Below are 13,671 nucleotides of genomic sequence, written 5' to 3' on the forward strand. Positions count from 1 at the left end.
CTAGTTTGTATTTTAAATTTAAAATTTATAATTGAAGAATAAAAAATTTGAGAATCAAGATTTTAAGCAAACATTAATGAATAAACAGAATAATACATTTTGAAAATTTGAAGAAAATAACTATGCAGAGACAGATTTTAATACACGCTAGGTATACATAATTTCAACGGTTAAACGCAGCTGCGATGACGCTACGAAAGCGAATCGGTCCCTCGCGTTCTTTGCATTCCGGCTAGGTCGTGCATTGGCGTGCAAATATTATGGCGAGGTCGCAGATGGCCCTGCAGAAAACGAGCAAAATTCCGGCCGAGTCGACGCGTCAAAGGTGAACGTTTTGGTGCCAGAAATAACCATCACGTTTCTTTTTATAATCCCCGCATCGCATGTGAAAATTTGATAGATTAAATGAAAATTTACATACTCACTCGAGAATCTGGCATAAATACACAAATATGTAAATCACATATAAATTTAATCTGTTAACATCAAGAAGTTTAGATATGAAATCTTTTCTATATTGATAATTTATCGCATACACTGGAATAACACTAAGTAAATAATAATTATATAAATGTTCAAACAACTGAACCGAATTCTTTTATGTTCCGACAAGTGGAACCCTAAATTCAGTTTATCATCGTATCTTTGCTTTAAATCGAGTTACTTCTAGGTACCTGACCTACGATACTGAACGTCTATTATTAGCGATTTGACTTCCCTCATATTAGAAGGGCTAACTAACGATTGAAATCTGAATACGACAATTTTATTTCCTACAATCGATAATGTCGCAATCATGATGAATTTAATCGATTACTTTAGACAATGCATTGGCTGAGGCACGTAATAAATGACGGGCCATATCTATCTATCTTTCTATTTTTTTCGTGAATAACTTATAGGCTATGATTTATTTGATATTTTTCGTATTTAATATATATATATATATATATATATATATATATATATATGAATTATATGATATTATATCGTATTCTATTTCTCAATTTTATATAAAATTATTATTTTCTATATTATTCTCAATCATACCATGTTTTGTGACGCATCATTTTGACTCTTTCGAATCACACATACCATTTCACTATATTTCATATCTTTGCATATATCTTTCTCATGCATTAACTGCACACAATTTACACCCACTTTTTTTCACATTACTTTTTTGATTACACAAACTGCACACGTTTATTGTACGCGTCGCGTAGTCTAGCCCGTTAATGTCGATCGTGCGAATCGAAAGCAGTTGCAAACCCGCGTTAATATTTCTGTTCCACACGTTCGATGACTCAATGACAGCCACATGGTGGGGCGCCCCCCCAGGGAAACGATCTTTGTGGGGTTTGCACAGGGCGAGCGTGTGGAGGGCCACGTGTGTGCTACGAGCCAGATAAATCTACTCGCGTTAACCCTGCCCGTTTTCATCGTATTTACACATTATGTACACCATGGGTCAATGTAACCCGCCTACAGTGCAATATTCTTGATAACAATATTAGGTTAGTACATATAAAATGCTATTTTCAAATAAAATTTATCACTATGTATAGTCCTTTCGAATCATTATGCATTTGATTAAAATAATTTTTAAACGAATTTATGCACTTTTTTTAAAGACTAACTATATATATAATATATAATAATCCGATAACAATAGCTTTTGCGTTCAACGATTCACTATTTGAACTTGCTTCCTAAAGGCGTTTCTCACTCAATTGAATTCATGCGCTAAAAATCCCTAGGATACATATATCGATTTTATTCGATATATCCTTATCCTTTAATTATGTCACCAACTTCAGTTATGCTAATTTCTATTCTCAATTTCCTTTGATATGTGTAATTTACTTGCGTATAGCCAAATAATGACATAAAAATAAATGATGTTAAATATCTAATATTAATTTTTGTTATACAAAAATAAAAAATAATTTTTCTAAAAAATATGGATATAGTGATAATTATTTTACAAAGTGAAATCTTAACGAATTACTAAGATTATTAAATTTCAATTTTTTTTCAAATTAATTTTCGTTTTTAAAATTCAATTCAAATTTTTAAAAATTCTTTATCAACTTAATTTTTTTTATGTATTACGAAAAATCCTAATTAATGAAATAAATAACGGATTTATAAAATTGACCGAGAAGAAGAATTGTCTTGTTTCAAAGGGGAGAAATTCATTTCAGACTGATTTATATACTAGCCAACACGTAAATCTGGAAGCATTAAAAGCAAAACGTTTCAAAGCAGTTGGTTAATAGTAGACAGGGATATACGGGATCGACTGAAACACATTTTCACTAACATTTTTCATGCAAAATATTTACCATTTTTTTGAAAAATTTGACATAAAATATTTGAAATTACGTTAAAGAATATATGAATTTTTAAATAAAAATAAAATAAAAATTTTTCCTTTGTTAATTTTTCTGGTTTTTTTTTTAAAGGAAAAATATTTCTTAATTAACTGTCACATTAACGACAAAATTTATGATAAATCCTACTTTTTACCTAATATAAAGATGTAGTGCACTCGTATCTTCAAAAAAAAAGAGACATTTTTAATTAGAGCGCGCGAGTAAAGGTTTTCTAAAGGGTCGAAGAATATTAATAGCTGAATATAAATATAAAACATCATGTTTCTTAACGCTTTATATTAATAAAATTTCAAGGTTTCAACGAGAATAAAATATCTCGAGAAGAGTTGATAAATATATAATTATATTTAATTTGTATTCAAAAAATAAGTAAATAAAAATTTTTTTGCACATTTTATTCATTTTTTGGAAAAAATATGCATGAATTATTTAATTCTTTATTTGAGATATTATTAGAAAAAACAATTCTAATTAATCCATGACAAAAATGCTGGATCCCCACATATCGCAGTCAAAAAAACCGAATTTTTGGCACGGTCTTCCAAACTCGTATCTCCTTCAGGTTATTTGCGGACTGCCTTTAAAGCGTCGTTAAGAAACTCTGTCTGATCATGACCAACTTAAAGATACGATTTTTTGCGACTCTTTTATTAAATATCTAAAAGAATGAATGTGATATTTCTCAATCGATCTAATTTCGATTAAAAAAATCGCTATATTTCTCAGGAATTTCTTTCATATTTGATTTAGTAATAAATAATGAATCGTACAAATTAATTCTGTATTGTATGTATAAAATCATAAATAATTAATAATAAATAATAATATCTAAAACAATTGTCCACGAATCTAACAAAATATCTAAGAAATAGTTGAGAGAACGGTAAAAGAAATCAACAAATCGGCCGACAAGAAAAGAATAATGAGAATGATGTTAAGAAGAATAATGCAATATAACGTATAACCTATAACAATGTTTAATATAATTTTCTTCAAAGTAATTTTTCCCATTAACAAATCGTGGGAATAATTTCACGGAAGGTCGCAGTATCGATAAATCCCAAGAATAATTAGAATGAATGGAATAGTGCCGATAAATCGCGAGAATAATTCAACGAGAACGATTCAAAGCGGGTGTTCTGTGGTCAGGTCAGCCTGTGTAGAATGATTTGAACGGTAAATATATCCGCGAGCCGGACGTGCGGATGCCTAATCTGAGCCCGTGCTCTCGGAAGGGAGGAGGCCGCCTCGTCAAATGAAGAAACGCGGCTCTGCATTCTGCAGAGGCCGTTTACCGGCACCAGTTTTTGGCCTCGAGCTTAGACAAATTTTACGACTGGTTTAACCGAGCCATTCGCTTCCTATTCTACAAAATAATGAATTTACCTAATAAGTAAACTCTATTATCTCAAACATATTGAAAATTTAACGTCCAATTTCAAAGAACCGAGTATAAAATCGTTAAAAGGAATGAAAGATTAGATATTCTCCAGGAGACTTAAGAAGACCGAGAAATCGAGGAAAGTTGAATGAAAAGAAGTATCTAAAAAGCGTGGTGTTCGAACAATGACGGTGAAAAGTGGCTGTTTTTCAACTTGCACGATGGACAATGAGGATATATCTCTCGCGATAGAAATAGTTATTAGACGAGGGCTGGCAAGTGATTCTGATTGTTAGATACCAAGATTCCCTTCTCTTCTCTCTCTCTCTCTCTCTATTCATGCATTATGCAAAGTACCTTCCGCTCTCCGTATTATCCACGGTTTATTCCCATCGTTGTTGATCGTGGTCGGAGAAAGCGTACGAAATCGCTTCGTTCGTAAAATAATCGTGGTACACGGTATGTATATAGCTGGTAAGATTGGTGTCTAACGTTTTTCTACGTTAATAACAACGATACATTGTTAAACACGCAATTCTTATACTATCTTGCCGAGTTTTTTACAGTTAAACGAGATGCATTGAAATATGCCTCGTTAATCTAGATGAGATCCTATTTCTTTTTGAATAAAGAGCATAGTTGACCTTGAATTATGGGTGGAGATGCCAAGAGAAACATATCGCTGGTGAATGATTGTGTATAGCAAAGTTTATGACTCGTAAGATCATTTTTTTCTGAATACAAAATGGAGGTAACAAAATTTTGTTGGAGTGTTGAAGATTCTAGGAAGAATCAATACAAAAAAGACCGTATCTACAGTTCCACAAACTCTTTATCAAGAATCCCTGCAGCTACAGATAACGAGATGCTCCTCGAAAGAGACAGCTTGATCGAGGGTCACCGTGTCAACGCGATTCCTGACGCGTGCACGCATTCGAGAACACGGCCTACGCGTGCAATTCACAACGCTCTTTTCGTCCCACGTTTTCTCGTCTCTCCCAATAGCTGCACTTTCCATAAATTAATTATTTTAATAGGCTGTGTTCGAGGACGCGAGGTATCCGATACCTCCACACGTGCACAACAGAAATATAAATGGATTAACTATAATACTTCCCTTTTATGGCCGTTACTATAAATTATGTAAATCGTGTATTATGTACTTATACAATGGAAAAAATATTTGCATTTTATTCGTTAAAAATGGGAGGATTCTTGTTAAAAATCGATTGAGATTTTTAAATCAGCCAATCTTCTAACTTTGAAACTTTCTAAACTTTGAACATGCATTTCGGATATTAAAAGAATGGTTTTTTCTATAAAAACAAATGAGTATAGTTTATGTATGATTTGATATGATTTGGTATGGTAAATATTTTACAACTCTTCTGATATATAAACTGCAGAAACGAAGGTTTGAATATGGAATTATTAAAACTAGAATAGACGATATATTTCTTATGGCAATATAATGATACAATAATACAAATATTAATAAATATTATCCAAAAAATTTATATTATGATTATATAAAATTCATATGATCCTGAGATTGAAAGAGTTTCCATGAAATTGGAAGCCATCAAATATAGAATGTTAAATTAAATTACTTATGAAAAAGATTGCACGTTTTAATCAGTAATTAATGTCAACACGTGCCCGGAAAAGATTGTCATAAAAAGGTTTATCTGTTCATTGAAGAAAAAACATTCTCACGAAGACTAAAAACATGGAAACACATTTCCTTGGCAGACGTGCACCGTTGCCCCGTAAATTATTCCCATCCGGCGTAAACATTAAACAAGTATCGTTTATACATGCCATGTCAAGGGAAAGAAAGAAAAAACGAAAGAAAGAAAAAAAGGAAGAAAATTCCATTTTCACCACTTTTACTATATAACAATTATTCAAGATTATATTACAATTATTCAAGATTAAATTCCCCTGTATCAATGATTAAATTCAATTTCACGCTTTTTAATGGTGAAGCAACATTTACTGCTTTTATACAAATCAATAAGAACTTAATAAGAAAAAAGAATTAATAAAAATGTAACAAAGAAGAAAAAAAATCATTTTTTCAACGCCAGAATGAAAGATAAAAAAAATTAGAATTGAGAAATTAAATAATTAAATTGGAAATAAAAATTTTTAAAGATATCTTGAAAATAAAAAAAATGAAAAAAATATTGAAAAAAAATTAAAATATTGTATTGGAAAATATTAAAAAATATCTAAATATTTTAAGAATAATAAAATTTAAAAAATATCAAAGAATTGGAATTAAAATATTTATTTTAACAAGTTTAATTTTTAGATAATAATTGAAGTGATATAAATATTTAAAAAGAAAAATTTATAACAATATTATAAAAAGTATCATATATTTTATAAAATCGAAATGATACAAATGATAAAAAAGAAAAATATAAAAGTGTATGAAAATTTTTAAAAATAATTTAATTAATTTACGTAATATAATTGGTCCATCGCAATGGTGCCTCACGTCTCTGAAAGTGAAAAGCAATTTCGGCCTCCACCTTAATTTTTTATTACTTCTTATTTCTGTTCCACTTATTCACTACTGTGAATGATTTATGCTCTTTAAATATATTATTATGAAAGTAATTATTTTAAATGCATGGATTTTTTTTAGAAAAAACTTATTAATGCAATTATTGCGATACTTTTAGAGTGCAAAATAAAAGAAAAAAATGTTATGTTATTCCATCTAGGATCTGTAATTTCTTATATTTTAACAAAAATATAATTTTTCAATTATTTTACTGTAACTGATAAAATTAAATTATCAAATTTATTACACGTCAACTATGTACATTTATTTTAATTTTCTAATAAAATAACAAGTTATATAAATTAAATATTTAAAGATTTCGATTGAAAACAATAAATGTTTCGTTATATTTGATGATCTGAAACCGGCGTCAAAATAAACGATATAATCTGCAAATAACTTCGCTTTCATGAGGATTACGTAATGGTCATCCTTATGCCCTACTTGCAGTACATTACGAAAGACCAGTAGTTTATATAATAAATAGCGAAAAAGTATATTAAATATTCTAAGATCATGTAACTTCTTATTAGGAACAAATAGACAGAAATTTTCAAACATCGAATATCTTCTTGATTGATAATTATCAATCTTTTAAATATTATTTAACATATAAAAAATATTTTATAAAAAATTATGTATTTTTCATAACAAAATTAAATTATATAAAAAAAAAAGATTATACATTTAATATAAAAATTTTATATAAACGAAAAGCACCGCTTATATTAAGTCGTTTCAGAGGCCACTATCGCTAACGATTACACAAGCTTATCTACTCTTTCCGCAGACTAACACATTTTACTGTGTAAACTTAATGAATAGTCACCATAAAGATCATAAAATTATTCCTGTTCAAACATATTCCACCTTTATACGAGTAACATCTGTTTAGAAAAAATATGATTTTAATATAATTATTTTCATTAAATAAATTATTGTAGTATATATGTAACTACAAAAATATCTAATTCATATTTATAATTTTTATACTACAATGAAATAATATGAAAATATTAAAAAGATAATCTCCTGAATTATAAAGTATGGAAATACATAAACAATATTATTTAATTTATTTAAAAAATATTAGATATATTTATTGATAAATTTAATAAAAAAAATTGCCAAAATTAAAGATTGTCATATTTGTAATTTATAAATGAACATGACACAAATTTAAAAAAAAATATTGCATAGATATTGTATTAAATTTTTATTTATAATATATAAGTACCTATTTGGAATCGTCCATATACATAAAATAGACACGTCCTTGTCACTTTACCGTATGTGAGTTTAAAAGTGGATAAATTTAAAAATACGAAAAACATTGTAACTAATCAATGTAGATGTGTGGACATATGACAAATATTTAAGTGATAAATCGATAATGCTTTCAAATATGAGAACTAATCGAGTGAAAAGACTCCTTTTTAATAATACATGAAACATAGAAGTAGTCTTATAGATTTATATTCTTTTCGTTATTACGTTATCCCTGTGAAAATAATTCGATTCAACAATATACCCGCAATATTATTTCTGACGAAGCGTATTGTAATTTGGGGAGCATGATATACAGAATGAAAAAAAAAGGTCTCGGCCGACTATACTTAAGAGCGGGAATGACATCTGCTCGCACAGCTTCCGAGAGTCTGCGCAACTATTTCCAAATAAATTAGTCGAGAAATCGAGCAGCTCGCTATTTCTGTATTGTTACAGCTTCGTTTCAAATTTCAATCATTAATTTGCTATTATATTTTTTTTAATTACATTATATTCATTCGATAATCGAATAATTGGAAATCAAAAATGAATTTTAGAAATTATATAAAAAATAAATTTAATAAAATGTTTTATTGGTATGATTATATTTTGAATGTATTGAATATTTGAAAAAGAAAATTTAGATGTTCAATCGCTATTGCCAATATGTTGGAATAAACGATACATGTTTAAATGGATTATTAAGTGCAAAATAAAAATTACTACCATTTCGATATTCGATATTTGATATATTTCATAAAAGATGACATTTGTTCATAAAGGGTGCGACATTACTGATTTTATAAATCGATCTTTCGAATAAAAAAATATATATATTTTTTTTAATGGAATCCGATAGCTAATTAAAAACACAAACAAAGGGAGGAGAACAGGATAAATTTGCATCAAACATTGAAAATTTCGAGTGCATCCCCTTGAACAGCGCGGAAACGAAATCGATAACCTATACAAGAAGGACACTGCCTCTTTCTTACCTTAAGCATATAAATGTTAGATCCTCAAAAAGAAGAGAGGAGTTAATACTCTAGTTGAATCTTCTTTGTCGATTTTGATGCGTAGCACATTTATTTACGAATTGACGATTAGCCGGTTACGTTGAGGCGTGCCGGTTGATTTTTCGTTCTAATTTTTACGTTTAAACGTTTTTTTGAACAAACTGAAGAATCGTTGAAAAGAGAATGTAGCGTATATATTCGTTTTTCGTTCGTTAGAAATCGGTGTACATTTCACGAAATAACTTCGTGAAACGACTTACAACTTCTGTCCGCACATACTGAACTATACTATCGCACCACTTTGAGAGCACCTCCGCGGATAGACTGCCAACTATATTCACACGGGCCACCGTCACTTTGCCTGTATAACAGGAACGTTCAACACATCAGCAACAGCCAGCGACAACTAGCGACAACCAGCAACGACCCCTACATGCACCCTCTATCGACTGGTAACTACGTTACTAGGATTTATCGGAACAGTGGAATGTACAAATAGGTGGTTGAAAATTTGAAATGTTCGCGCGTTTTATCTTAAACAGCGGAACGTATGGAAATGTTAACTCCAAATTAATATAAGCAAATTAAAATTATTTATATGAATAATAATAAATTAGCAATAATAATAATAATAAATTTGAAAAATTATTTTCTTTAATTTTTATATTTATTTATTAATTTAAATACTTAATTTAAAAACATATCTTATTATATATCTAATTTATAAATTTTATCCCAACTCTTTCATGACAGGAGTTAACGTCATTAAAGCGTTTTCCATGTTTTTTCGTTCTCTTTCAGTTTTAAGAGTATTCCATACTCGTTCTAATTCTTGTTGTTGATATTTCTGAAATATTTAATTTCAAAATATATTTGTCAATATTGCTATACATATAATCTAAAAAAAATTTACTTACTTTAATAAAAAGAAAACAGTGTTTTAATGTTGCACCCACATAAAGTATTTCTATTGATACTAAACGTCCTGCAATATCATTTATAAGAGGGATGGCTTTCAATAAAAATTTATGAGGACCATGACGGGTTTTTACTAATGCTATTTTTGTATGTATATTACAATACTTTGCTAAAAAAATTATAAAATAAAATCAGATATTTATTTAAAATTTTCAATTTTTTTGTTATTTTGAAATTATAACTAATGAAACTATAATTTTTATATTACCAGTAAAACCAGCTTTTATCGCAGCAACACCAAAATCACCATACAATTGCTGTACTTTCTGTTGAATAGCAACATGTAAAGTTGTAATTTTTAATTGTAAAGGCTTATTAGATTTATCACCAAGAGTTATTTTAAATGTTATATATCTAAAAATATAATATTTTAAATACTTTTTAATTACATTATATTTCGATTATATTTTTATAAATATGATGCTTGAAAATTATAACGAAAGCATAAAAAATATATTATTGATTATCTAAAATAGATAAATAAACGCAAATATATTTAAAATATATAATATTGCTACCTGTTTTTGAACCGAACCATGTTTAGGTTATGTAATGAGTTAAAGTATGTAGTTCTCTAAAAAAATTACTTAAGAAAAAAAAATATTAATTATATATATAATTTATAAGTTTATATCACTTAATAATAAATAATTGAAAAACTGTATGATTTGAACAATTTGTGATATCAAAGCTTTACCACGTGTATTACTTTTTATTACTCAATACTTAAGGTATTGCTAGGTCGCTGTCAAACTAATCGCACGTGTATGCAATATATACTATATTTTTATTACTATTTTTTAACAATATAATATTTCGTTTTTTTTAAATATATTATTATTTCGTTCAATAGTATTACTTATTTAATAATTAACTTTAATAGAACTTATGTAAAACACTCGAAGAATATAAAAAGATCACAATACAAAGTAGTAGAATTAATTACGATACGCACTTAGAATTTTTTATACATAGTTTCCATATATGGATCTACGTATACTATGCCATTCTACTTACGTAACATTGTTATATTTTGTTTTCAATGTTTTTATATTCTATATTTTTAAATTTAATTATAAGTTGTTTATTTGGAATAATTCCATTGATAATAATTTCCTTTTTGTATATTATGTTTTTTTATTTTATGTATAAAAGAGTTATATAGCAACAAGTTATTATTGGTGTTATTATTACTTAACTGTTTCTTATTGCTGAAAGAGTTATCTCAGGGTCATGTAAGATTAAAGTAAAGCCCATGATTACATAAAGTTTTACTGATAATAACTATTACTTACTCATATTTGCAGCTCACAATGATTCTAGTTGAAGTAAAGCATTCACTTGAATTCTCTTAGTGAAAGATATAAAACTTACGGATCTATTCTAAGAAATATGGACATGGATTACTTTGTGGGTGTTGATGTAGGAACAGGAAGTGCTCGAGCTGCTTTGGTATCCTCTAAAGGGAAGATAATAAAATTGGCAACATGCCCACTTGAAATTTTTCACCCTGCTCCTAATTTTTATGAACAGTCATCTGATAATATTTGGAGTGCAGTTTGCCATGTAGTAAAGGTATAAAACAAATTTAATCATTTTATATTAATAATAAATTACATATAACTTTTTTAATTCCAGTCAGTTGTGGCTGATATTTCTGCAGATAATGTAAAAGGTATTGGTTTTGATGCTACATGTTCATTGGTTGCAATTGATAAAACAGGATCACCAGTTACAGTTAGTCCAACAGGTATTTTTCAAAATTTTTCAAAATTAAATAAAAATATCTATTCATTGTTTAAATTTTTATTTTTATAGGAGAAGATAAACAAAATGTTATATTATGGATGGATCATAGAGCACAAGAAGAAGCTGATTTTATAAATGCTCAAGGTCATGATATGCTTCAGTATGTAGGTGGAAAAATATCATTAGAAATGCAAACTCCTAAAATGTTATGGCTAAAAAAAAATTTATCTTCATCTTGGAATCGTGCAGCCTTGCTATTTGATCTGCCTGATTTCCTAACATGGAAAGCAACAGGTTCTGAATCAAGGTAATAATATTATTATATAAAATTTATTTTTAATATAAAACATAAATATTGTAGTATAACTTTTTAATTTGATTTCAGATCTTTATGTTCTTTAGTGTGTAAATGGAATTATAGTGCTGGTCCTGATGGTAACAATAAATGGAATGATGAATTCTTTGAACAAATTCATTTAAAAGATCTTAAGAAAGATAACTGGAGAAAAATAGGTATTATTATTAATCTATATAATAATCGGAATTGTTTCTATTTAGGTAAATTTAAATTAATTACAAAACGGAAATTATTTCGTTTGAATCATATGTAGTTTTTGAGTTAACAAGTTAACAAATCTCTTTTATGTTCAGACAGATAATATGAAAGTATTACTTTATTTTAACAAAGAGAAATATTAATACGAAGGTAATGATGTGAGGGCTCCGGGCGATCCGGTTAACCAAGGATTATCAACAAAAGCTGCATCTGAATTGGGTCTTCTAAAAGGAACAGCTGTGGGAACTTCTCTTATTGATGCACATGCAGGAGGACTTGGTATGATAGGCTGTTCTGTACCTGCCATGTCTTATAACTTACAAAGTAGATTAGGTATATCTATAAAAAATATTTCTATTGTATACTTTATTATTTTTGTCATTTCGATTTTTATAATTAATAAATGTAATTTACAGCGTTAATTTGTGGCACATCAACTTGCCATATGATAGTTAATGAGAAGAAATTTTTTGTTAGTGGTGTTTGGGGCCCATATTTTAGTGCCATGGTTCCAGGATTATGGTTGAGTGAAGGAGGACAAAGTGTAACTGGAAAATTACTTGATCACATAATTGATACTCATCCCGCGACACCAGGAATTTTGAAAAGTTTAAGCGGAAATAAGTAAGTTAAAATAAATTATATAGATTCATAAATTTTATTATTATTTTTTTTAGACATATACAGCAATATTTATCTGAATTATTACAAACGATGTCTGATCAAAAAGGCTTAAAAAATATCTCATATTTAACAAAAGATATTCATGTATGGCCTGATTTTCATGGTAATCGATCACCTTTGGCTGATCCAACACTTAAGGGAATGGTAATAATATTATTATATTCTTTTTACTGACTCGATTATTATAAAATAAATAAATTAAATTTTTTAATTGAATATTATATAGATATCAGGACTCTCTTTATCAGTTGATCAAGAAAATTTGGCACTATTGTATTTGGCAACAGTCCAAGCTTTAACGGTATGAATATATTTAATTTCTTTATATTTTTTTTATGACAAAAAATACATTTAAAATTTTTTGATAGTATGGTACAAAATATATTTTGGAAACATTAGAAGCTGCTGGTCATAAAATAGATACTTTATTAGTTTGTGGAGGTCTAAGTCAAAATCCATTATTTATACAAATACAAGCGGATGTATTAGATTTACCTGTATTATGTCCTATTGAAAAAGAATCAGTACTAATAGGGGCTGCAATTCTTGGATCTTATGCAGCTAAAAAATTTAATACAATGTATGATGCTATTAAAGCAATGGGAGGATCTGCAACCATGGTTAAACCTAGAAGCAAATGCTATAAGTAAGCAAATCTGCTCAAAAAAATTGTTTAAATTATTTTTGATTTATAATATATGTACTATTTTTCTTAAAGGTATCATCTTCAAAAATATCGAGTTTTTCGAAAGATGGTGCAAGATCAAAATGATTATAGAGAAATTATGAGCGAAGAATTTTTATAATTATTATCATAGGTGCTGCATTTGTACTTATTAACACTATGGTGAATAAAATGAGGAATTATACTTAAAAAAATCTCTTATAGAATCTCATAATTAGCAAATAATATAAAAAAAATATAATATTTCTTATACAAATTTTTTATTAATTAATAATATTTTATATATATTACTATGTTGAAATATATTTTTGTTATCTATTTTATTTTTTATCTTTATTTGTTGTAAATAAAGATATATATGGAAACATTTGTAGAATTT

At 28.0% G+C, this 13,671-nt stretch overlaps 3 protein-coding genes across 12 annotated transcripts in view; 1 reads left to right on the top strand and 2 right to left on the bottom strand.

Annotated features, from left to right (window-relative positions):
• The window catches only part of LOC107994418 (uncharacterized), a 28,595-nt gene extending 19,552 nt beyond the window's left edge, over nt 1–9,043 (bottom strand). For 2 of the 10 annotated variants that reach the window (XM_062075045.1, XM_062075047.1), the window contains exon 1: nt 8,620–9,000. In XM_062075045.1, the coding sequence (XP_061931029.1) occupies nt 8,620–8,628 (9 nt within the window). In that variant the 5' untranslated portion in view covers nt 8,629–9,000. Of the gene's footprint in view, nt 1–425; nt 729–1,050; nt 1,306–8,619 lie in introns of those variants that run through there. The other 8 variants (XM_017051325.3, XM_017051331.3, XM_062075044.1 and 5 more) reach the window with 5 other exon arrangements.
• Nucleotides 9,044–9,288: 245 nt separating this feature from the next.
• On the bottom strand, nt 9,289–10,487 carry LOC107994330 (ribonuclease P/MRP protein subunit POP5). The gene is made up of 4 exons (XM_017051169.3): nt 10,137–10,487; nt 9,827–9,972; nt 9,558–9,727; nt 9,289–9,487 (listed from the first exon to the last, which is right to left on the bottom strand). The coding sequence occupies exons 1-4, from the start codon at nt 10,154–10,156 to the stop codon at nt 9,371–9,373; spliced, it is 453 nt and encodes a 150-aa protein (XP_016906658.1). The 5' UTR covers nt 10,157–10,487; the 3' UTR covers nt 9,289–9,370.
• A 523-nt stretch (nt 10,488–11,010) lies between these two features.
• Nucleotides 11,011–13,657, top strand: LOC107994328 (FGGY carbohydrate kinase domain-containing protein). Its single transcript, XM_017051168.3, has 10 exons — nt 11,011–11,193; nt 11,257–11,368; nt 11,437–11,674; nt 11,753–11,880; nt 12,074–12,256; nt 12,340–12,547; nt 12,601–12,751; nt 12,834–12,908; nt 12,976–13,253; nt 13,326–13,657. Exons 1-10 carry the CDS (start codon nt 11,011–11,013, stop codon nt 13,411–13,413), a joined length of 1,644 nt encoding a protein of 547 aa, XP_016906657.1. The 3' UTR covers nt 13,414–13,657.
• The last annotated feature ends 14 nt before the right edge of the window (nt 13,658–13,671 follow it).

The sequence above is a fragment of the Apis cerana genome, linkage group LG5 (assembly GCF_029169275.1).
Source record: "Apis cerana isolate GH-2021 linkage group LG5, AcerK_1.0, whole genome shotgun sequence".
In the NCBI taxonomy this organism is placed as follows: domain Eukaryota; kingdom Metazoa; phylum Arthropoda; class Insecta; order Hymenoptera; family Apidae; genus Apis; species Apis cerana.